Source organism: Ovis aries, chromosome 8 (assembly GCF_016772045.2).
Source record: "Ovis aries strain OAR_USU_Benz2616 breed Rambouillet chromosome 8, ARS-UI_Ramb_v3.0, whole genome shotgun sequence".
Lineage (NCBI taxonomy): Eukaryota > Metazoa > Chordata > Mammalia > Artiodactyla > Bovidae > Ovis > Ovis aries.
In genome coordinates this window covers 58,950,944-58,976,964 of record NC_056061.1, presented here as the reverse complement: position 1 = coordinate 58,976,964, position 26,021 = coordinate 58,950,944, and the positions used below count along the sequence as shown (strand labels likewise).

At 35.5% G+C, this 26,021-nt stretch overlaps 1 protein-coding gene across 39 annotated transcripts in view; it reads right to left on the bottom strand.

Moving 5' to 3' along the window:
- Window positions 1–26,021, bottom strand: part of EYA4 (EYA transcriptional coactivator and phosphatase 4) — a 365,637-nt gene that overhangs the window by 45,584 nt on the left and 294,032 nt on the right. For 21 of the 39 annotated variants that reach the window (XM_060419670.1, XM_060419666.1, XM_060419668.1 and 18 more), the window contains 7 exons: window positions 19,800–19,892; window positions 14,756–14,822; window positions 13,087–13,229; window positions 12,768–12,911; window positions 10,974–11,053; window positions 8,758–8,923; window positions 1,245–1,381 (listed from right to left, as the gene is read on the bottom strand). In XM_060419670.1, the coding sequence (XP_060275653.1) occupies window positions 1,245–1,381; window positions 8,758–8,923; window positions 10,974–11,053; window positions 12,768–12,911; window positions 13,087–13,229; window positions 14,756–14,822; window positions 19,800–19,892 (830 nt within the window). Of the gene's footprint in view, window positions 1–1,244; window positions 1,382–8,739; window positions 8,924–10,973; window positions 11,054–12,767; window positions 12,912–13,086; window positions 13,230–14,755; window positions 14,823–19,799; window positions 19,893–26,021 lie in introns of all 39 variants that reach the window. The other 18 variants (XM_060419658.1, XM_060419662.1, XM_060419659.1 and 15 more) reach the window with 1 other exon arrangement.

Below are 26,021 nucleotides of genomic sequence, written 5' to 3'. Positions count from 1 at the left end.
TTGTTGTTCCTTGTCCAGTTCTAACTGTTGCTTCTTGCCCTGCATACAGATTTCTCAGGAGGCAGGTCCGGTGGTCTGGTATTTCCATCTCTTGCTGTGGTCCACACAGTCAAAGGCTTTGGCATAGTCAATAAAGCAGAAGGAGATGTTTTTCTGGAACTCTCTTGCTTTTTCGATGATCCAATGGATGTTGGCAATTTGATCTCTGGTTCCTCTGTCTTTTCTAAATCCAGCTTCAACATCTGAAAGTTCACGGTTCACATACTGTTGAAGCTTGGCTTAGAGAATGTTGAAGCTTGGCTTAGAGAATTTTGAGCATGTCTAGAGAAGCACTAAATCCCTTCATGGTGACATCAGATCCTTATGACTAACAAAAAACCTTTTGTAAAATGAGTGCTTAATGGTATTGAACTCCCCCTTCACCAAAACCTTATATATTGACCTTCCCCCACTGCCGCTAAGGAGCAGTCTCTCAGAGCTCTCTGACATGCTGCCTCCGGGGCAGCAGTCCTCATTTTGACCCAAATAAAACTTAACTCGCAACTTTCAAGTTATGCATCTTTTTTAGTTGAAAACATCAAGGAACTGATGTCTTAGGAAGTGGTACAATGATTATTCCTTGACCTTACTAAATCTGAAGATTTAACTTTTTTTCATAATTAAAATACTCAGTTATATAAGAAGTAGCACATTATAGTTAAGAACAGTTTCTTCTGATGTTTTGTAATAAAAGTCAGCCTGCCTAGTATGAATATATTTCAAGAGATCCATCCCAACTTGAAAAAATGTCACAGATATAAATCATTTTACCAAATGATTAGAATTTTTCTCATTATCCGATGATCACCTTTCCTTTCCATACAGATTAATTTTATCTTTTAAAATTTACTGACCTATATGAACACCTTTCATTACCCTACTACTCCCAAATGAGCGTTTCTTATTGCACAATGGCTGTGTTTTTAAATAATAATTTTCTATTTGTGCCTTTTGTGTCAAAAGATTCAACTATCTCCAGCCTGGAATTTGTAAAGCATCATTTTTAAGTTACTGTCTTCAATTTTGTATTATAATGGATGATATCTCCAATTTTAGAGCTGTGAAATGCCAGCTTCCATGTAGGTCCACTCATTTCATTATATGTCCTTTTCTTTTAAGTTTGAAACTTCATGAAACTATAAAGTATAGAACATATCCAACAGAATAAAACATCTATTACGTCTCTTAAAGATAAGTCAGCATACCTCCAGGTCACTGTCAGGAGGCGGGGAGGGATTATTTTTCCGGCCTCTTCCTCTGGACTTTGACCCAGAACTCCTGCAGGTTCTCTCATCAAGATCTTTGATGGGTGTGGAGGGGCTTTGCACAGTTTCAAACTCTCCTGTAAGTAACATAAATTGTGTCAAGAATAGCACTTTATTTTTAGATCAGGTGTAAGTCTTCATTATGAATTATCTTAACAAAAAGCTCCTTATGACCAAAAAAAAGAAAAAAAAAAGGAAAGAAAAGATATAATCCCAAATACACAAAAATCCTAATTTAGTCAAAAAATTTTGCAGGTCACATCATTTTCTCCTAGATTCGATCTATGTGAGCTATTAAACCTGAACACCTTTTGTACTCGAGATGCTCTCAACTTGCCTGTCTCTATCCCCACCTAAATATTTATCTAAATTTAGATCTGTTCTCTTGCCTGGAAAATCCCATGGATGGAGAGCCTGGTAGGCTGCAGTCCATGGTGTTGCAGAGTCAGACACGACTGAGCGACTTCACTTTCACTTTTCACTTTCATGCATTGGAGAAGGCAATGGCAACCCACTCCAGTGTTCTTGCCTTGAGAATCCCAGGGACGGGGGAGCCTGGTGGGCTGCCATCTATGGGGTCGCACAGAGTCAGACACGACTGAAGCAACTTAGCAGCAGATCTGTTCTCAACTCCTCATGTCAGAAGAGAAGATCCCATTCCTCCACATGCAAGTATGACTTCTGAGCCTCACCTACTGGGAAATCATGTTCCACTGCTCACACTCTCTTACCTTCCCTTCAACCTCTCCCTTTCCTGGGGTGAGGGGGTGGTTCAGGCACAGACAAATTAAAAAGTCCTTCCACTTAACCTTGCATCTATAGAAACTATTTACTTGCTATCTTTTCTTTTTAAAGGATCTTCTCTTAAAAGAACAGGGCATACTAGTCCTGTCCAATAGAAATATAATGTGAGCCATGAATGTAATCACACATATAATTTTAAATGTTCTAGAAGCTGCATTTTAAAAAAATGTAAAAAGCAACATGTAAAATTATTTTTATTCCTACATGTTAATTGCTCTAATATAGTGAAGACATTATCATTTCAACATATAATAAATATGAACATGGCATGTTTTACATAATTTCTTTTTCACACTAAGTCTTTGAAATCGTGTGTGTATATGACACTTAGAGCTGACTTGGATCTGTAGTAGGTACATGTGCCTACCAGGCCCCTGCAATGGAGCTAGTATAGACTGAAGTCACTGGCTACAGAACTGAATGTCACATTTGTCTCTACTTTCTGACATCTCATTTGTCATAATCCAGCTTTAGTTTACCAAAACTCTAACAAAACTATTCTTACCCAGAGTCTCCAAAAGCCACTTAAATGACACACGCAATAATAAACAGACCCAGTCTTTACCTTTCTGGACCTCTGTGCTACATATGATTGATCCTCTTATACACCACCTCTTCAGAACCACTTAGTAGCTGATACCCTGCTAGAATCTTCTAGAATTTTTTCCATGAGTCCTTCTCTGTCTAGGAGATATGGACTCCTTTTCTTCCTCCCATTCCTCACATGCTGGGATTTAGTGGTTCTATCTTTTGATCATTTTCCCCACTCCACACCATGTGGGCAATCTAACCCTCTCATAGGTCAGTCACTTTCTACTCGAAGATGCATACATCATACTGGGTCAAATCCTACATTTCGACTTTATGTTTGGGTTCTGCATGTCCCACAGATACCTGAAAGTCTGACATGTCTAAAGCTAAGTGATGGAGCACCTTATGAGGTGGAGAGCACGGAGCAGTGGCAGATCTGTGAGGAAGGTTTTGAGATAAACTGAGGCAACAGCGAGGGACAGTAAAACCTCACAGTTAACAGTCAACTTACCGTACGACTTCAAGTGTTTTATTCAACCTCTCTGAATCTTAGTTTCTTTGTATATTAAAACATCAGTAATAGCAGCCACCTTTTATTACTGAGGTAAATCTAATTTACATTCAATTTAAATCATATGCATAAAGTTAAAATGTCTAGGAGAATCCAATGGCAAACAATATCAAAGTTACACAGTTTTAAATATAAAGATGTTATGACTCTCCTGTTCTTGTTGTTGCTGTTTAGTTGCTGAGTCATGTCTGACTCTTTCTGATCCTATGGACTGTAGCCACCAGTCTCCTCTGTCCATGGGATTTCCCAGGCAAGAATACTGGAGTGGGCTGCCATTTCCTTCTCCATGATTCTCATGCCTTATCACAAAAATTAAAGTAAAATAATTACAAGAACAGCCAAGCAGTTACTAATCTAAATAAACACATCTGAACAAACTAGATAAACCGTAAGTAATATTTTTTCTGAGAAATTCTAAGTAAATAATTTTTACAAAGCTAACCTCTAATAATTTCTGATGGTCGAATGTTTTCTTTGGGAAACATTGTGCATGTCAGGGCAGTATCAAAGAAATGTCTGTGCTCCAAATACTATTTACTCTTAAAACACTGATAGCACAGTTCCTTGCATGGGTTTTTGTTATCAAATGTATGAGAGTAAATAACACAACAAAAGATTCTTTAGCTATGAATGCTGACTACAACCCGATGTCATAGTAAATCATGTTTCAGCTTACTTGTGCATACATTAAAGGAGGTTTGGAGTATTTAAACACACAACTAATGTTTTAAAAATCACACAAAATGTTTTCTATTTTCAGTTATTTTTATAAAATAGAATTTTTCTAACGTTGCTGCTGCTGCTGCTGCTGCTAAGTCGCTTTAGTCGTGTCCGACTCTGTGCGATCCCACAGACAGCAGCCAACCAGGCTCTGCTGTCCCTGGGCTTCTCCAGGCAAGAACACTGGAGTGGGCTGCCATTTCCTTCTCCAATGCAGGAAACTAAAAAGTGAAAGCGAAGTCCCTCAGTCGTGTCCGACTCTTTGCGACCCCTCGGACTGTAGCCTATCAGGCTCCTCCGTCCATGGGATTTTCCAGGCAAGAGTACTGGAGTGGGTTGCCATTGCCTTACTATGTCCTAAAAATCAAATGTTCTTTTTCAAGTAAAATACTGATTCAAATTAACTCACATATGTTAAGCTTATAATGTAAACCAATTTTTGGTTGACATTCTATAAAACCTGTCTTTCTATCCATTACAGATCAATTTTTTAGAAGCTAACTCTCATCAGGCAGTTTTGTTCCTGCAACAGTACAAGAGGTGAAAGGACAAAATCTTGCAAAAGCCTAAAATTACTGTCATCAGTTATGGGTGGCTGATTGTTGACTGGATCCATAACAATGGAATTTGGCAGGAACAACTCAGCTACTCAAAAGAACTGGAAGCCAGCAGCTATGACGACAAGGGGGTCAAAAGAGTAGAAGGAGAAAGGAAAAAAAAACTGGTCATAGGAAGTGTCTCACTCTCAACAGAAGGAGGACTTGATATCAATGATTCTACGTTCCTGAAAGATCTTAAAAGGACTCTAAGAATTTGGACAAAATATGGACAAAAGTGTTTCTGATGAAAGTAAAGGCACAGCCTTTGAAGAAAACTATGAAGGATGGCTCCACATTCATTAAACTCTTAGTATGTGTCACGCACTTTTTTTTCTATTTTATTTATTTATTTTTTGGCTGTGCTGGGTCTTTGTTGCTGCCTGGGCTTTTCTCTGGTTATGGGGAGCAGGGGGTACTTTCTAGTTGCTGTGTGAGGGCCTCTCATTGTGGTGGCTTCTCTTACGGTAGAGCGCAGGCTCTAGGGCATGCAGGCTTCAACAGCTGTGGCACGTGGGCTCAGCAGTTTCAGCTCCTGCGCTCTGTGGCACGTGGGATCTTCCCAGACCAGGGCTATAACCCGTGTCTTCTGCATTGGCAGGCAGATTCTTTACCACTGAGCCACCAGGGAAGTCCCAGGCACTTTCTTTTTTAAAAAGTTTACTAGAGTAAGCGTTTGGCTAAAGCACTGCTCATTCTATCTGAGATTCACCCACATTGTAGCCTGGAGCAGTTTGCTTTTTCCTCAATGTGGCCAGAACTTCATGATATACTATGCTTTATCCACTCTGTTAGAAAATATTTGGGTTATTTGTAATTTTAGGCAACTCTGAATAAAGCTGTTATTAACATTCTTGTTTGTATCTCTGAACATAAGCTCCCATTCCCAGCATATCCCTATCTGTATATATTTGGCAGCAGCGCTGATGAGTCAGAGGGAAGGCATAGACACTGAGAACCTTTTTCCAAAGTGGTTGTATTAATTCACTCTCCTACCAGCAACGAGAGTTCTAGTTTCTCTACATCCCTGTCAATTCTTGGTTAGTCTTTTTTATTTTAGCAACTATCGGGGTATAGTAGTATCTCACTGCCGTTTTAATTAGCATTTTCTTGATGAGTAATGATGTAGAATACTTTTGTTTCTTGCTCAGTTAGTATCTTCTTTTTTACAAAGTAACTGTTTAAATCTTTGGATAATTAAAAAAATGCGGTTATCCTTCTTGCTGATTTTTCCAGAGCTCTTTATTGTGAAACATTCTTTACACACACACATGACTAAAATCTCACTTCAACCTAGTGAATTTGGTCTTTCATTATCCTCTTTTAACAGTGGGAAAACTGGAGACATGTGGAACTCAGTTAACTAACCAAGATGAAATGGCTTGTATGTGAAATGCTGGTATGATTCCAGAATTCCTGCTTTAACCACTAGGTAATACCTCCTCCCCTAAATAGCAACAGACTGTTCAGACTACAAAGAGGTCAAACCTATATGTGTTTCTACTGATCAAAAGAGTATATAGACTTTATACAATTTCTGTGAGACAGAGGGCAAAGGAATTCATCGAAAGAGCATCAAAGTAAAAGGACAGATCCTAAAAGGGCACATGCTATATTTGGCTCCTTCAGATGGAACTGAACTGACCTCCATATCTTCTCAAGGTTCTAGCCTTTCTCCTGATAAAGGTTAAAACCAGAAATTTGAGCTCAATTGATCATTAAACACTTGTTGACTTTTTTTTTTTTTTTTAAAGGAGAAAGCTGTTAATTCCAGTGCCTCTGTCAATTTCACTCAGGTAATTGCATTAGGGTACAGTAACACTGTAGGTAGGAAAAATGCAAATTGGCAGAGAAGTTAAATGTGGTTAGTCCTTTCCATCTAAATCTTCTTGTTGGCTTCAATGAAATGAATTAGCACTTTGCTTTCCTTCCTGTCCTTATGTAAAATGCCATAAAACCTGGAAAGACTACTGGGTTCTGCTGAAGAAATTGGCTTTTCAAAGTGTGAAGGGATCTTGCCACATCCTTTACTTTTCTGCAGCATTTGTAAAGTTTAACTAACAAATGTACTATGTTTTCAAGGTCTCAGAGTACAGAATACTGTTACAAATTGCTAGCTATATTTAATTTTTTAAATGTTTAAAATTTTAAAAAGGAGCTATAAAGCTATCAGTAAGCTTAATGTGCCAATCAGTCATCAAACATTCTGACTGCAAATACCTAAGATAAACTTTATGGTAAAGGCAAAGAAATATCTTTTCAAAGATAATAAACTAAAATATCTGTTCTTAATCAGCATGGTAATGTTTCTTTAAATACATTGTCAAATTACCTAGTAAGGCAAAGTATTGATAAATAACTGAATGTTATTCGTAATTTTCAAATAACTCAGTCATTACCCATTGCCCTAGGCTTTTTCCTGAGCCAATACTACACATGATTAAATAATTATCTTTTAATCAGTGCCATAATGAAGAACTGCACCTTCTAAGTTTTGGATATTCATATCCAACTTTGTTTCATTAGGTTTATCGCTAAATCAGAGCAACCAGCTGTCTCTTATAGAACATAACGTATGTTTCCATTTTAAACACAGGAGAAGTCAACAGGGAAAGATTTATGAAAAACTGTTTTCATAAATTTTAATTGTTAGGCCTCTGCTTTGAGTCCAAATGCAGAGCCAGTCAATGGAAAATACTCTTTATGCCCTTAAACAAAATATCTCAGATTTCATCAATAATAGAGAAAATTCCCATAGTTGTGAACTTGTTTACTTTTCAGATGCATGCCAGTCTGCAAAGGCAAAATCAGACTTAAAAACTGTCTTGACAAAGCTCTGAGGTCACAGAATTTCTTAAAGATCCAGACACATACATTGTTATGTTTTTGGTTGAGAGAATGATATGGTTACATATAGAAATACTTTCTTCTTTAAATTCAACAGAAAGTCTCATAAGATCTGAAAATTATGTCAAACTATATTCATTGGCACTAGCAACCAGTGGGAAGCTGAAGAAATTGCAGTGTTCTGATAGCGAATATGAGACAACATATTTGTCACATGCAAATGTATTACATTCAAAGTCATACACTCAGCATACCTACATGTCTACATTTAGTATTTTTAATATAAATAAAAGAGTGATTCTGAAAGTTGATTATTCTTTATTAGATAATAGAAAGTACCCATCTGTGTCTTTCCTGCAGAGAAACTCTTGTGGTCATATTGACATTAGATCACAGTCAATCTTCTACCCAAAGTTCTACTCAGCATAAAAAGTTTTTAGTGTATAAATAGTTTTCATTCCTGGTTGCGCAATACTACTAAATTCCAAAACACTTTGCTGGTCTTATCACTCAGTCTCTGATGTCTTGATCAAATACTTCTCCTGTGGTTTTGCTTCTGAATAGTTATCCTGTCTTGTTTTCCCCACATATTCACCAGTGAGAAATACCTTTTACAGTGTGATGGGAACATCAAACATCTCCTCACCTGAAGTGTTTCCACCATTTGCTAAGCAAGGATTCTGAAATCATTCATTCTTTAAATTAATGTAAGACTCTTAACGAAATGTTAAGTATTTACTCAAAGAGGATCAGGACAGAATTGGAACACAGAACTTAGGCTGGGTGGAGGTTAAGGCTAGTGTTAAACGTGTCAGCAAATACAATTCTAATAAGAATACAGATAATGAAGAATTTAATGGATTCTAAATATGTGTTTATCAGACAAAGGTATTAAATTACCTACCAAGGACCCTATGGATATCCTAAGATATACATAAAATCCTAAGAATATAGGAAATCTTCACTGGCTTGAGCTACTGATGACTCATAAGGTGAATAAGTCAAACAGTTTCTCAAGCATAAAGGAAATATTATCAGTTTTACCCAAAGAAAATAATATTACTACTTTTCCATGTTGTTAAGATCTCCACTAAATAATTAGTATGGAAAAAGATTCACTTACCTTTTTCTCTTCATATTTATACATATTCTGTCATTTGAGATTAGAATTGCCTATCCCACACCTACTAATAAAAGAAGGGTTTTCTGAAATGCCAGAAAAACCTCACCTAATACAGCAGTAATAGCACAGATTAAACACCAGCACAATTATCTGGGAGCTTTCAGTCTTTTTTAAAAAAGATTTTTTTAAATGTCCATTTTCTCCATTTTATTAGACAAGCAAAACATATAAAAAATATTTCACCTGGATGAAGATCTGTACCTGGTTGGCTAGTCAGTCCTGGGAGAGATTCCTGCAACTGGTAGGTTGAGGTCGTGGAGGATGAGCCATCAGCTGTGTTATTTGATGTCATGTATGCGCCATACGTCGATGCAGAGTAATACTGTGCATACTGGTTTTGGCCAAAGGCTGTGTAGGATGGATAATCCTGAAATAGCAATTGAGATGTGTGTGTGTGTGAAAGACAGACTGTCCTCTGGCATGCTCCAAAGAAGAGCAATCACAAGGTAACGGAAAGAATACTATCTGGCTCCACTGGTTCTGGAGTCCACAGCTTTACGGTGATCCTAAAAAGCAGAGACCATCCTGTGGGCGTCTTCTACATGCACACAGTAATGAAATACCATATGGGGTTCTGCAAACCAGGTCCAGTACATACATTTTAATCTACCTAAAGATCATATATGCTTCACTCCCCTACTCAGAATTATGCATCCACGGGTGTACACTGTCAGATCTTATGCACTTGAAGAGGAGAGAAGGAGATGCTTGTATTCACAGCATTCAATCTCATCTTCTAAAATCACCGGCAAGGAGGTGTGCCCTTCCTTCACTTCCATACAGACCCTGGGCTGCATTATTGTGGTATTTGTTCCCTTTTTAGGCTGCCCTTGATAATTTTGTTTTCTTGGCAGGAGATAATTGTAATAAAATGATTAAAAGATTTTCTTACCCAGTTTCTCACAGGCTACATTCCACCTGAGACCTTGACTTAAACAAATCTTTAGTGAGGTTTCCAAATATTTAGTTTGCATCATTTGTTAAGGAAAAAGGAAAGCCATTGGATCAATTCCTCTCACTTGCTTTTTCTTAGAAGTTTCTAATAATCCTAAAATGATCTAAATAGTCCTTCAAAATCCTTTTACATATTACATTTTTTAATCCTCCCAAGTAGAACAAAGCAGTATTTTCCTTATGCTTCCATTCTGTCTAGTGTATATTTCTATTATTATATTAAAATATTTTATCCCTTGTCCATATTATTTTCATATCTATGTCTTCAGGAGGATTGGATCCTTTCAGAGAGCAGGGAACACTGACTTGTGATTCTCAAATCTTCAATGCATAGTCAAAAATCTAATGGCTAACAGGTATTCAAGTATTAATAAATGAGTGACTGAAACTAATCTACCTGGATTATCAAAAATTCTTAATTTTTTATAATAAAACATACATACTGGTTTTGATGTTTAGTATTTTAAGAAACTATTTTTCAAACTAATGCCAAATTAGCAGTTTAATCTTGTCAAAAATATTATTAACATTATTCCACTGTTTAATCATTAAATTTTCCCCTTAGCCTCTTGTTGTCTTAATAAGAATTGACAGGAGAAGGCAATATAATTCCTTCAGTAAATCCAAAGAGCAAACGCTTGTGCAATAACTTTTATTTTAAAATATACAGAAGTCCAGCAAGTCTGTTAAGAGTAAAATAGTGTATTGCTTACCCATGAAATCAACTATCCTTCCATCTCAACTACTCTGAACATGACTGAGAGGGAGAAAATAAGAAAGTATCTGAATATATCACAAATTCATCTCCCTCCATGCTGATTCACCCTTTCAGAGACATTGCTTCTTGCTCCACATATAATTCTAAGATGATTCTAGAAACAATAGTAGGTTTCAAAACTCAGGAAATGATTAAACAAACATCACTAGGAGGGCTAAGGAATTCTAGGAGCAGGTATAGCAACAAAAGCAAAAAATTACAGTTCTCAGGAGAGTAGGAACTAAAGTTATCAAAAAATTAATAGAACTAAAAAATAAAAGCTGTATGGAGTCTGAGATGCATTTTGTTTTGGAAAAAAATGATTTGGGTTTGGACCAAGCATGCTCTATACTCTATCATAATCTGATTATTGATTATAGTTCAACCTATCAATTTTCATAACTTTTTTACTAAGAAAAAATAAAATTAATTTATTATGGTTTAAGATAATCAGAAAGGATGTAGTAGATTTTCTCATTTCCTCCTATGACTGAAACAATCATGGCTTAAATGTTTAAAAGGTAAACCTTTAGCAATCAGGAAACTTAAAATACCCATAATTATGCATATCCCAAGAATCTAGATAGCTAATCTTTACTACTCTGAAATGCTGTCTTAACTTTAAATAAATAAAGTTTATTAACCTGATACTATTCTTCAAAAATCTGATATATATAAAAAGCATAAATATAAAAAGCTACTATACCTGTTGTGAACCACTGAAATTCGTTGAATTTGAAACTGAATTATTTGCATAAATAGTAGAAGATGGTGCAAAACTAGAACCTAGAGATAAAAGAACAAATTGCATTTAAAAAGTATTTCTCAAAAAGTATTAAAATATTTCACTTTGCATAATTCAATGCAATATATTTTAAATTTTGTTGATGCAGTGAGATTTGACATGGAGAGATTTTCAAGGGAAATATGCTTGGCTTTTTCTTGTGACAACTGGTAAATTCCTTCCTTTAGAATTCTGTAGAGTTAAACAGAAGTTTGTGGGAACAGTCTTACCAAGGACTCAGATAACTTTCAAGGGCCAATGTCTACACATAGAAAAGTACTCAAAGAATAAAACAGCAATAGTGAGACTACTTCCAGGAAACAACTGCAACTTTCCAATGGTCATATCAACTGCATATGCAGACAAAAATTACTCAAGTTTAAACAATTGGCTGAGGCTAGTTTAGGAAATAAACATACAGAATCCGTTTAGAAATGAGGCTTCCAGCATCCCATCTTTTTGTTCCTTTATGTCCTTTCCTTAGAACAAAAATGCTGTAGGCTAGGGCTCAGACCCAAGGGAGAACTGTCTATACCATAATCGTCTAAGGTTTGATAACCTAAAATTTTATGACAAACTGAGCAAGTTATTTAGTTGTTTGAAATTAAGGCAAAAACAAGCAAACTATCAATCTATAGATTCAAAAAAATATGTTCTCATGGAATGCACTTGTTAAGGAATAAAAGACTATTAAGGCAGCTGATTTTTTTTTATCAACATGTTTTGAATAGCAATAGTATTAGGTAATAATGCAAATTAATGTAGCCTGGAATATCCAATATAAAAGTGTTTTGGGGAATAAATGGAAATGTCTCTATGGCTTTTTCTACACTGCCAATTGAAGCTGAGCAGCTCACTGTGGCTGAGGCATGTATGCAAATATTTATCTACCAATACTATAAGGAAAAAAGACACCTGTCATTTCAGGCAAAAAAGGCCTGAGTAATTATTTCATTTTAGTCAATCAACCAAAATGTCAATATTAGTTCATTTGAATAATGTTCATATAGCCCCCAAACTATGACTAATCATTAGAAAAAAATGACAGGTAAAAAATAAGCTTTTGATGTTTTTACCATGTCACTAAATTATTTTCTGCAATTATTATACAATGTTCAAAAATAATTGTTAATTGGAGACAAAAACAAAAAGAAAAATAATGATCATATATGGAGAAAAAATTTTAAGAGGGGAGGTACAAACGATTTAAATATTCCTATTTAAGAAATATAGTACTAACAGGGGGAGGTATTTTAGAAAGGAACAAAAAAAAAATTCTCAATCATTCAACAGTAAATATAGGACTTAGAAAAGTGCTAACTCAATTTTAAATTAAATCAAAACAGCATTACATACATAAGGAATCCTGACAAGAAAATGTTGGATTTTGTCATGAATCTTTGAAATCCCTTAAGTAGATGCCAAACATGTGACTGGTGTGGTGACTGGCTTGGAGGTTGCTTTGCTTGGACGTAGTTTCCTGCCAATTTTATGCAACTTAAGCTTAAGTATTTAAATTTAATATGGGTCATGTTTCTTGATGTATGTTGAGCTCTTTTCATCATGTTTTCTTTTAGTTATCTTTTCCAATGGTATCGTCTGAGCAGTGGTAACATTTAATACTGTCTTCATGACTATATATTCTTAGTCTGAAGCCAAAGAGTCTCATTCAAAGAATTCTTTCTCACTTAACATGTATCCTGGGTGGCTGCTTACCTGGCATCTGGTAAGAATAAGGTGTCTGGCCTGGCTGTGGGGTAGAGAAGCCTGGGCTGTAACTGAGGCACCCACTCTGCAATGGGGACTGAGTTTGTGAGAGTCCACTCTCTGTCTTGATGCCTGGTAACATCACGCCCAGATCTGTTTGGAAAGTGCATGTGCAAACCATTTTATTAGTAAAATGATCGTGCTGGAACGTGAGTTGCAACTTATACTAGAATATACGTTTATATAAGAATATTAGAACACACAGCTACTAGCCAGCAGGATTACCTGCTTGTAACCAAAGAAGGAGAAGAGAGAAGAAGGGAAATACCGTAAGTGGGTAGGCTGTAGGGCTGTCCTGTCTGTGAGTAGGCAGTGTAGACGGCTGGCTGCTGCATTCCCGAATACTGAGTCTGGCCTGCATAGGCGGACATTGTTTGAGCTGCTGGTGTAGAAAGAATGTGTGGATAGGGCCTAAATATCAGAAAAATAGCATTACTGCGGCAACAAAGACTGTATATTATTTCAGACAGCTTAGATTCAGTGAAACCTGATAATAGCCAGGAAGTAATCCTCTTCTTTATCCACAACACCATTTTTACAATATAGAAAAGGACAAAAGTCTGAATGTCAGGAGAGCGGGCTCTGCTATAACCCAGTCTCAATACCTTGGACAAATAAACTTCCTAAGTCTATACCTCACCTGTGAAAAGAAAACTTTGGTTTAGATATCATCTTGAAAGTCTCTTCCAGGTCTATATTGCTTACATCTGAAATAGTATTCCAATTGATACATAGATGAGGAAAGTGGAGTCCAGGTCAGTTAATTAATGAGTCCAGGTCAGTTAATTGATTAATTAACTCATGAGCATTATTTCCTGTTACCATGCATGACCCAATGCCATGTAATGATTACAAAAGTCATTAAAAGCCCTAGGAAGAATTCCTTACAAGAACTAAAAATCTTATCGAAAAAAAATTTTTTTTAAAGTACGCAGCTTCTTGAAATGGAAAGCCATTCCCTTTATCTTGCCACATCTTACAGAATGTCCTCAAAATAGATATCCAATCTCTAGCCTATGCTTAAGGATAAACACTGTAGCTGCTGTAGAAAATAACTTTTAAATATGCATGATCAGGAATCCCAAATCTTGACATATCTCTCTGATGGCAACCAAATTCAGATATACACCCAATATGGTTAAGCTTGAAATGTTTACCACTGTCCTCAAAACGTTGACTACATTAGTTATACAAGCAATAGTGCATATTTTTCCAAAATGTTTATTAGAAGTTAAAATCCAATAAAAATATTATAAAGCTGGAACAAATTATGAAGTGTTGAGGTTTGAGTAAAATGTAATCTTTTCAGATTTTCTTTAAACTAGTAATAGTTTTCAAATTTTTATTGTAAAAATCAGTATATTCTGATCTGTGCTTGATGCTTTCTTCAAAATATATAAATGTTCGAAATTAAAGGAACTGTCTGGACAAAAGTGAATATATTCCTAGATTTGTGAAAGATATTTATTTATAGGTCTAATCTATCCAATGAATCTATCAAAAAATATATCTATTTAACTACCTATAACATTTATCTCAGAGAAGGCAATGGCACCCCACTCCAGTACTCTTGCCTGGAAAATCCCATGGACGGAGGAGCCTGGTAGGCTGCAGTCCATGGGGTCATGAAGAGTCTGACAAGACTGAGCGACTTCACTTTCACTTTTCACTTTCATGCATTGGAGAAGGAAATGGCAACCCACTCCAGTGTTCTTGCCTGGAGAGTCCCAGGGACAGGGGAGCCTGGTGGGCTGCTGTCTATGGGGTCGCACAGAGTCGGACACGACTGAAGCGACTTTGCAGGAGCAGCAGCAGCAGCAACATTTATATATATAAATATATCCTGACTTAAAATTATTATATTGTGTAAATACGATTAATCAAAATAATGCCAGAAAATTATTCTAACAAATCTTGAAAGACTACTGACCACTTACTTGGAAGGATACAGCTGTGGGGAATATTGATGCGCGGATCTGGGGCTGTAGCCACTACTTGTTATTACTGTGAGATACAAAAAATAGAAAAAAGGTTGCTTCATAAATATGTTTCATTGGTTTCACTGGAGTAATCAAAACTAATTTAAAGAAATGACCATGTTAGAGAGGTATTTCAAAAAATTCACTCATTTTCTAAATAGAAAATTCATTCGTTTTCTAAACAGAAACAGATGCCTATACATTTTTTTCTAATTAAACTGTTCCATATTTGTTCTAGGAAAATGACATGAAATCTTCTCACAAATCAACCCCCTTCATCATTCTTCCATTCTCTCAAATCAGTGGCATGCTCTTATGCATTAATATGCTATGAATAAATAACCTTGATTATAAGTAATTAAGCTTTCATGATATAAAAGTAAACCTTTTCATTTGCAAACTTCATGTTTTAAATTCCACACATGATGACAAGATAGTGTTCTTCCTACATTTACTCTAGTAGAAATTAAATAAAAATTAAGAAAAATGCGATGTTTCAACCTTCATTTTCAAGTTATAAAATGATAATGCTTTCTATTTCCTTTCATTTTGTCAATCTGATGAGTAGTTAAAATGCAGAGTCCAAATAATTCTCGTAATAACTGGAATATACACAGAAAGCCTGGGTGACAATGCAACATGAAAAAAAGCAGAACTATGACACCCAGCAGCAATCCTATTTACAAATGTATTTTGAACTCTCACAGACTAGACTTTTTTGAGAAGATTTTAAAGGTGAAAATCAGGTCTTATCAACATTTCAGCCAAACATGCAGTCCCAAATTGGACTATTTCCAAAAGTTTGGAAGTTTCTTTTTCCTTTAACCATCTGCCTTGACTAAGACAGATGTATTGCAAATATATGGACCCTAAAGTGTTAAGGCCGTCCCTTCAGAGCCAATCCACACTGGGCAAGCACACAGAGTGTCTTTATTAGGCCATCTGCTGTTCATTCACTTTTCAAAAAGATTAAAGTAGTATACAATGCAGCGCTGGAATTAGTTTAGCCTAATCAATCATAGTTATACTTCAAAGTACTGTGTCCTTTCGAAGTTGTTCATAATTCTGGAGCTAAACTTTCAGAATTGTAAAAGTGACAAATAGGTTTAGGTTGCTAACTATTTTATGAAACATGATATATTTCTATATCCAAATGCTATTAAGTATCCTTGTGATCTATTGCTTCATAAACACATAGAATTTAATGTATTTAAAATGCTATTTGGACTGTAAGCTCTGAGTATGGAGAGTATATTATAGTTTTCATAGCAATAATGCATAAAGTACATTTTCAAGAATATTATGAATCAATTTTGACAATCACTGAATATGATTTGAGGTATAACATCTTACATGTTTTCAGCAACCAAAATTTAAGTGAATTTGCTAGGTATATTTAAAAATACGTGGAGCAATGAGCCATTAATTTTCTACTTGTTTATTAAAAGCATTAAAAATGTTCAAAACTTTCAAATCAACTCAGTTAGAACAAGGCTTTTCTATTACACTATGGGCACTAAACATACATTGCATAACAGCAACAGTATATTGCATAGGAAATTCAGTCCTATTCATTAATTAACAATGATTAGCAGAAATATGATTAAGTAAGGCTTAATTCCACATTTTCATCTCATTGATAAAACTTCATTGTGGTACATGCTAGACAGACTATACTAATCAGTTATTCTCAAGATTGTGAAAAACAAGGCTTTTCTAAAGTAATATCAAATAATGAAAAGAAATATTTAGCTTTATTAAATTAGCCAAACAAAATTATTTTTTAAAAAGCCTCACATATATGAACACAATTCTGAATATACAGGATGCTTCTTCCCTCTAATGAATGAATCTAGACATCATTACAATAATGTACCCATAATAGTACAAAGGTGCAACTTTAAAAATTTTATATTAATGTCTATATGTTCATTTTTTAAGTAGAAAACAAAACCTATGACTCAGAAAACTGTTCATATAAAACTTAGAAAATGTATACTTCTTGACTATGCAGTATACATTTTATTCCAACTAATAAATCTGCAGATAACGAAAAACAAAGACAATACTGGATTAAAGTAAACTGAGATTACGCTGATCAAAGTAAAGACTGTTCACAAAATAGCCTAATCTCTCCAGTATGATTTCTGGAACACCATGTACAAATTTAGGAGAGCTTTCTTTTATTCCCTATCAGCATTTAATTAATAAAGAAATGTACACAAAGCACACACGGTATCATATTCCATCACTTCCTCATATAAAAGTAATCAAAAGTGTCTGTATTCAGAATGCCTGAAAATTAGGTAAAACATATTTTTAATGAATACTATCAGATTCTCACAAGGTGGTATCAAGCAATCTTAATACTTTAGATCACTGCCTCTCTAGGGGATGAGAGATGGGAGATGAGTAGCAGGGTGGGTGGAAATTTTGCCTGCCAGGGAGCATTAAAAATGTCAGGAGACGCGGTATGCTGTCACAATGAGGCATGCTACAATAAACTTGGGATAGGTGCCAGGGATACTGATAAACACCTTCTATTGCAGAAAACAGCTCTTCCACAAGAAAGAAAAGGTCACATTTTTAACAGCAGTGCTGTTGAGAATCTCTGACCTAAATCCCTCTGTCCAGCTGAACTTGAATTCCCAGGTGGAGCAGTGGTAAAGAACCCATCAGCCAATGCAGGAGGCAAAAGATATGTGGGTTCAATCCCTGGGTCAGGAAGATCCCTTGGAGGAGGAAATGGCAACCTTTCCAGGATTCTTGCCTGGAAAATCCCATGGACAGAGAAGCCTGGCAGGCTACAGTCCATGGAGTTGCCAAGAGTCAACCATGGCTGAGTGACTAACTGCACGTGCGTGAGCACACACACACTCACACACACACACACACACACACACACACAACTGGACTTAGTCCATGGAGCTGGAAATATTCTATATCTGAGTTGTCCAATATGGTAGCCATTAAAAACTATTAAACATACAACTATTAAACAAGCCACTATTTAAAAATATCCCACATACAACTATTAAACACTTATAATTAATGTGACTAGATTAAAAAATTTTGCTTTTTAACCAAATAATATTTCATTTAGACTTAAATAGCCACATTTGGCCAGTGGCTACTTTTCTGGACAGCCCAACCCTAGATAATTCTTAAAAGAAATCTGGGAAACTATTTGTATAATACGAGTAAATTCCAGACAGTAAAGTCCAGACAGCTTGACAGTTCACACATATTTCTTTTAACATATCTATATTTTCCAATAAACTTTTAAAGAAAGGACTCTTGGACTGACCAGGACATTGTTCTAGACTCATTTATACCAGTGACCACCCAGGAGGCCCTGACTGTTTGGCTTTAACCATCTTTAACATTTCTGTGCTTCGATACTCTTGCTTCTTAAAATGGATCATCAGAGACCTCTGCAATTTCTTCTGGAGCTAACATCTTATAATTTTTTCAGTCAGTTTTCATTAACTTTGTGGTATGCTATTTAAGTATGTCAGCAATTATTTAATTTCATTCTTAACCTTAAAAACCATGTTCATATATACATTTGTTTTGCAGAAAGTTTACAATAATTATAGTAAGTTAGTAATACAAATGCTAGGGTAAGTTAGTATCTTATCTCCTGAGCAGCAAGAGAATTGCTAGAAAGGTTGTGAATTAGGACACAAGCTTCTCTATGCTGCTGCTGCTAAGTCGCTTCAGTCGTGTCCGACTCTGTGAGACCCCATAGACGGCAGTCCACCAGGGTCCTCCATCCCTGGGATTCTCCAGGCAAGAATACTGGAGTGGGTTGCCATTTCCTTTTCCAATGTACTCATGCATGCTAAGTCGCTTCAATCGTGTCTGACTCTGTGCGACCCCATGGGCAGCAGCCTACCATGAACAGAATGTCCACGGAATTCTCCAGGCAAGAGTACTGGAGTGGGTTGCCAGTTCCCTCTCCAAAGCTTCTCTATACAAAGTGTTAATTACTGTATCTTTCTGTTTGGAGTACTAATATTTATGTGACTACATGGCAGCTGTTTCCAATCAGCATGAACCAATGAAATGGGATCATCTGCATCCATAAAAATCAAATATATGCTCTAATGACATTAGAGTTAAAGCTTTACCTCCACTCTTTTTACATGAGAAGCATACCCACATCAAATTCTTGTATGTGAGAATATGAATAAGTATAAAATACATTAGAGTAGAATAACAGAACCAATATTTAATATCATGAATACTTTTCTAGGTTTAATGTTCATCTTTCTGCTATACAAAATTCCTCCTCAGGTTAAAAAAAGTCCTCTCATCAGATAATCAACCAAACGAAATATTGTATTGGGGCAGGAGAGGGGGAAGATCTTTAAGTCAACTCAATGCGTGTCCTTTGTGCCCACCTGGGAGTTATCAGGTATTTATATTTAAAGAGGATTGATGTTTAAAGACACACTATTGTTCTCTTTGAAGCAATAGAGGGAAAGTCAGTGCTCTCAGAGGCTGTGTTCTAATGCGACCAGCATGTGCTCTCCTGCAGCCCATTAACCTTTAATACTTGTCACTCAGCTGCTTACACAGGAGGGTTTTTTTTAAACCCAGAGAGGAAACAAGGTTATTTAGAAGGAATCAAATGGATAGTTTTACATCTCGAATGTTGGAGAGAAGGCAGTTTTTAGTCACTTAAATGGGCAAGTTGAAGGTACAAAGTTGACTATTACAACCTAATAATTAAATCAAACACTATAAAAAATAATTATGAAAGAAGCGAGCTTTGCTTACTTCTAATAAGAAAGTCAGGGCATTGCTTGGTTGTCAACTGCAGATGCAGTAAAACAATTCCAAACGTTATTTCTAAAAACACATCATTTTATGATAATACGTTTTCCCAAAAGTAAATTTATTGCTGAATTTATAAAAATCCAAATTCTCGATTATTCACTAGGAGGACAACATGGACCACAATGTGTACAGAACAAGACACAGCTTAAGGCTTTACCTGACCCAGTAAAAGTGTCAAGCGCTCCATCTCCAGTCGTGGCTGTGGTTTCACTGCTGTTCAAAGGCTCTGTTTTGACTGCAAGGAGAGACACTACGTAGAAGAATAAGTACACGTGAGTTATATTTCTAACTTTATATCAAAGATGCTGACTGTTCAACTAGTGGCTTTTCTAGCTACCATGGGCATGCAAGAGAAAACTTGAGAAGTCGATCAGGAGAGTTTTGTTAATTTAGCTTCTAAATGGACATGCATTTATAGAGGATTTAATTTAAAAATCCTCTAAGCTGCTTCTCTCGAATCTGGCTTTTAAAGGCAGTTAACCTGACACAGTGAAACAGCAGTATACACGTATTTGCATTTTTAACTCACCTAAGCACACTCTGATACTATAGTCAAACGGTAGGAGAAAGGAATTATCAGTCAGTCTTTAGCACACTGAATCCAAATCATCACAGACATTCACTGCTTATATTTTATTCTTCCCAAGAAGACATTAAAAGAAAAGACTGCTTAAGAACAATGGTGGCATATGCGTACACAGAAACCTGGGTGTGTATTCATATAGTGGGAGGAAAATCAGGCACTTAACAAATTTCTGCTCTACAAAAGACAAAACAGCCATAAGGTATTGTTTTTTTTTTTATTCTAATAGTATAATGATCTTTAATACATTATAGAGACAAGCATAGGAGATGGTTTTTACAGCAGGAAGTACAGCTTTTGAAAACTCTTTAATATATTATTTCTCCTTTGAGATGGTATATCTTGGCAAAATCCTCATTGGCAATGATGCCGCCACTGAGGTACACAATACTGTCATTATTAGATGCAACGAGTTTGGCGGGGGCTGTGCAAAAGCCCCCACCCATTTTGTCACACCATATTTTCCCTTTGTGGGCAAAGCTCCATATATCACAGGAACCAGGGAATACACTAAATTATTTTCTACTTGACACCTCTTATGTTTCCTAGTCATAAGTGGAATGATACAGTTAAAAACCTCAGAAGCAAGCAGAGAACTATAAAGAAAGCTGAAGACTAGCCAACTATGGACAAATATGGCCGAAAGAATAATGGGCTCAGAGCACATCCACCAACCAAGCAAGTCAGCAACGTTACTCTGTTAGAAAAGCAATTAATGATGGGGAAACATGCAGTAATGACTACGTTCCCTTTCCACATGAACAGAATCGGCTGCACCCTCCCTCAGTGACCTCTGGTGTTAATTTAGCATCCGTGATTTAACTATGTCATGAAGATTTGCTGGAAGATTCAAACTGCAAAGGTTGGAAAGAATCCAAACTCTAAACCAAACTGCCTCACAGACAGCACTAAGAACTCCTTTCATCTGTAGAGAGATGATCCAGAGCAGGGTTTAGAAAGGTGTAACAGCTACTCTCAATGATGCAGGGTCCTCATGTGACTTTTGACATATGACAGAAAGGAACCATCCAAAGCCTCCAGCAAAACTAAGGCAAGAGACAGTTTCTCAGAACCTCCAAATTCTAATTGTGGCTAAATTCCCATTTAAACATGTCTACATCTATAAATGACATTTGTAAAATAGGTTTATTAATCCTAAAGGTAATCTATCTTGCACTTATGAACCACGGAGAGTGGAGCAAAACGTCTAAAAAAATCCCCAAGCTAGACATGAGGTTTTAGTTCTGTTACTTTGAATCTCAACTTTGACGTCTGATTTCAAAAACTTAGTATTGGTGTTGATTATAATCTCCTCAATTTGAAAATTTCAGGTGGTTAAAAAGAGAAGGAAGGAAAGCTAGAGAATGAATTCGCATTCATTCTCCTGGAAACATTTCTCATTAAAATTTTAAAGGTCTGCTGTTAGTCAAAGACAAAGGAAGTTCATTTAACTGAAAAGAGGCATCTCTAGAAAGATTATAAAGAGAAGCATACACACCAAGATGTATTCAGTGTACCAGAATGTAGGGATTTAAAATAATAGCTAAGTGGATGCTAACATTTGGAGGAAAACAGTACACATTAATATAAACTTATTTTTCATATGTGGTTAAGAGTTGAATAATAGGGAAAAGGGGGAGAATTAATCATGCTGCTACAGAAAATAACTTATGCTCACAGGAGGCCAGCATCAACAAACATCTCTTGCGTAAGATGCAAAGTTATTTTGATTTTTATATAGAAAGTAAATAATATTAAGTAATAATATTTTTTTCTCAGGGAAAGAAAACTTAGAAGTGAAATAGACATTATATGATTAGCTGATTTATTAAAGATGGTAAAATACAAAGAAGTGTCTAAAAATGATAATCACAAAGTTTGACAAATGAAAGAGATTTTCAGTAAAAGTCTGATTATATTTGAAATGTATTTCATTTTCTTTTGTCTTGCTTTTATTTCGACACTTTAAATGAGACATACCATATACTTTTCTAGAGGAAGGAAACTTTGTTAATTTAGTATATGCGAGGCACTATTAGAAAGATATTCATCAATGAAACAAATCTAGTTCTATGCATCTATTTCCTAAAACTTATAAAAATCCTCATTCCAAAAGTTTATGGTGTATATTCACTGTCATATTCAAAAAATTTTTTTTTACTGTATTCTATTTTTCTTAACACAGAAATTAAACAGGGCTTTTTTTTTTTTCAGGACAATGTCCAATATGATTACAGTACAAGCTATAAAACAGAAATAATAATGTTCTATTGAAGAAAAGCATCTTCTTCATCACCAAAACTCAAACTTACAAAATAAACTTTGATTTAAAAAGCAGAAGTCATATTTTAGTCATTAGGTCATTAAGTCATATTTTAGTCATTAGGTTAGAGAGTTTTGTGGTTTTATTCTTCTACATGCTCCATATATGTGAGTCAAGGGTTCATTTCCCAAAAGGTGAGATGAAAAAACTACCTACATGTAGCATTTTATACAGAACCATTATTTCAAAAAATAATTGTATTGCCAGGCCCCCTCCACACTAGTTATCCACTTGCAACTTAGATGTTTTTCATAAAGCCAAATACTAAAAAAAGAGTCAAAGTAATTTTATTATACTGATAAAATTTAATTTTATTTTTAACTTTCAAAATAACTGATTTCTATGGACTAAATCAAAATTGCATGTGATTATTGTCAGGTGTCAGCTATGGCTACTGAATCACTGATTTTCTCTCTTTACGTCCCAACCTCTTCCATAACCTCATGCAAGTACTTTCAAAGCAAACTTAATCTTGTCATCTCAGATTATCTTCAGAATTCAAGTACAAAATTAATATATATTAATTATTTTTAGGGGAAGTCTATTATCATAACTCAAGGCTCATGTTCATTTGTTACAATATAAGGCTTAATTAATCCTTGAGATAGAGGTGACCCAAGTAATTTACATTTCACATGTTATCCTCAGAAATCTGTGTTTAAACTGGACCACAAAATATTGCATAGCCACCTCTGATAATTTAGATTCAGGAAAGAATTTCAGGAAAAGTTAGTTCAGGAAGGATAAAATTTACAACTCAACAGGGGGGAAAGAAGTGTTGCCTACCAGTTTTATGATTTATGTTTTTCTAAATCAATTTTTTCATTTCAAAACCTACGACCATCAAGTGTCTTTCATTTTAAATATCCATAAAGTATTTAGCTTTATAAAATGATTTGATGATGCTTGCAATTTATAGCTTTCATTCCAAAAAGAAAATCTAAAAGAGCAGAGCCACAACAGTAGGTGGTTCTACTGCACAGACATATAATATTCAGAAACAAATTCATCCCATGTGAGTCAATCATCTATATACTAAAAATTCTAGGAGATTCTTTTCTATGCTATATAGATTTCAAATATGGAAAATACCATAAACCTGATCAGAATGTCTGATCCTGGTTTCCCCAAATCTTCTCTTTGAAGCATTTTCTTAATCTCCATGTAGAATCAAATATTCCCTCCCTCCGCTGTACACCCACCTTGAACACATTATGCACTCATTATTTTCAGTTCTGTTTCCCCCTGCTAGACTTTTGGTCCCTTGATGGCCAGTATCATGTTCTATAGGTCACTGGGTTCCCATTTCCTAGCACAGAACCTGGCGTATAACAGGAACTTGATATATTTTATGTGAGAAAGTGAAAATTCACATTTAGACCGTATCTTAAGAACTTCCAATGAATCTAAGTATTTTGCATATAAAGTACAACTAATTATGTATCTTAACACTATTAAGGAAATTAGAATCTTATATATGGAAGTAACTTTTCACATGATTGGCATGCATTTACGTACATCTATGTGCAAACACACGAAGCATGACTCATGAAGTAACATACATGAATCTATATTGGGATCAGCAAACTATACCTTACATGCCAAACCTACCCCATGGCTTGTTTTGTATAGCCTGTAAGCTAAGAATGATCTTACATTTTTAAATAGTTGAAAAATATCAAAGAGGAATATTTTGTGATATATGAAAATTCTATGAATTTCAAATTTCAGTGTTCACAGATCAAGTTTTATTTGAATACGATCAAGCTCAGTTGTTTACATATTGTCTATGGCTGCTTTTGTGCAATGAAAGCAGAGCTGAGTTTCAACGGAGACCGTATGGCCTGCAAAGCTGAAAATATTTACTATTTGACTATTTACAGAAAAAGTTTGTTGACCACTGATCTATATGCCAAGGTATGATTATATTTACTCTGTTTTCATTGACAGTTCTTCATTTTAACAATTTAACAAATGGTAAAGATTTGAAAGGAAAATCTAGGTTCTAATGTAAATCTGCAGATGTTATTATATAATTAGGATTAGGGTGATGAACCCTTATAAATTAAGGAGTAATATAATATATTTATACAGCACCAAGGTAGTATGGTGGGATATTAAGGTGATAGGAGAAGGTGATGGCAACCCACTCAAGTACTCTTGCCTGGAAAATCCCACAGACGGAGGGGCCTGGTGGGCTGCCGTCCATGGGGTCGCTAGGAGTCGGACACGACTGAGCGACTTCACTTTCACTTTTCACTTTCATGCTTTGGAGAAGGAAATGGTAACCCACTCCAGTGTTCTTGCCTGGAGAATCCCAGGAATGGGGGAGCCTGGGGGCTGCTGTCTATGCGGTCGCACAGTCAGACATGACTGAAGCGACTTAGCAGCAGCAGCATTGGTAGTCATAAAGACTATTAAAATTATCTTGAAAATCTCCAGAGTTAATGGAAAGATTTTGAAAAGCCACTAAATTAGCTTTTGCCTTTTGTTTTATTACAATAATTTTATAAGGTAATCTAATTCCATCAGTAAAATCCAGAATTATAAATAAAATAGTTTACTCTCAATGGGAAATGTGCACCACATGCTTAGCTATGTTACAAATACATGGCATAAAGTCATTAAAATTCTATTTCATATCATTATGCCACCAAGATATAATAAACTATATTATGTAATTAAAATTTATAAATAAATCAGATTGACATTAATGATATATACAAATAAATTAAATTTACAAAGTATACATGTATACATAAATAAATAAAATTATATTATCATTAATAAAGTATACTTAACATTTAATTACTAAAAGTTTGCCTCTGTGGCCAGTTTACATGTTTTAAATGAAGAAAATGTATTATTTCACCAAACACTGGACAGTCTTTTAACACACTGCATGTTTCCATTTTCCCTAAAAACTGTTGCCTAATTATTAATTAAGGAAAAGGCATTATACTGATTTGTGTGTGTGCATGCTCAGTCGTGTCTGACTCTTTGCAACCCCATGGACTGTAGCCCACCAGGCTCTTCTGTCCATGGAATTTTCCAGGCAAGAATACTGGAGTGCATTGCTATTTCCTCCTCCAGATTTTCACAACCCAGGGATTGAACCCATATGTCCTGTGTCTCCTGCATTGGCAGGCGGATTCTTTACCACTGAGCCACCTGGGAAGCTGGTTTATATTAACAAAAATTTACATACATTATATAATTTAAAACAAAAGCCTTGCCAGTGAAGTATTACTGGCTTCCTTTTATAGAAAAGAATTTAAACTCAGAGAGGTTAAGTAACTTGTCTAAGAAGACACAGCTGGTAAATACATTACCATGTTTCACATCCATAGTCCTTCTGACACAGAAATCCTTGTTTTTCCCATATGGTCACACAACTCTTAAACATTAATACAAAGAACCAGGAAAACTTGATGTTTTACACTTAGAAAAATGTTTCTGTTGGAAATCAGATG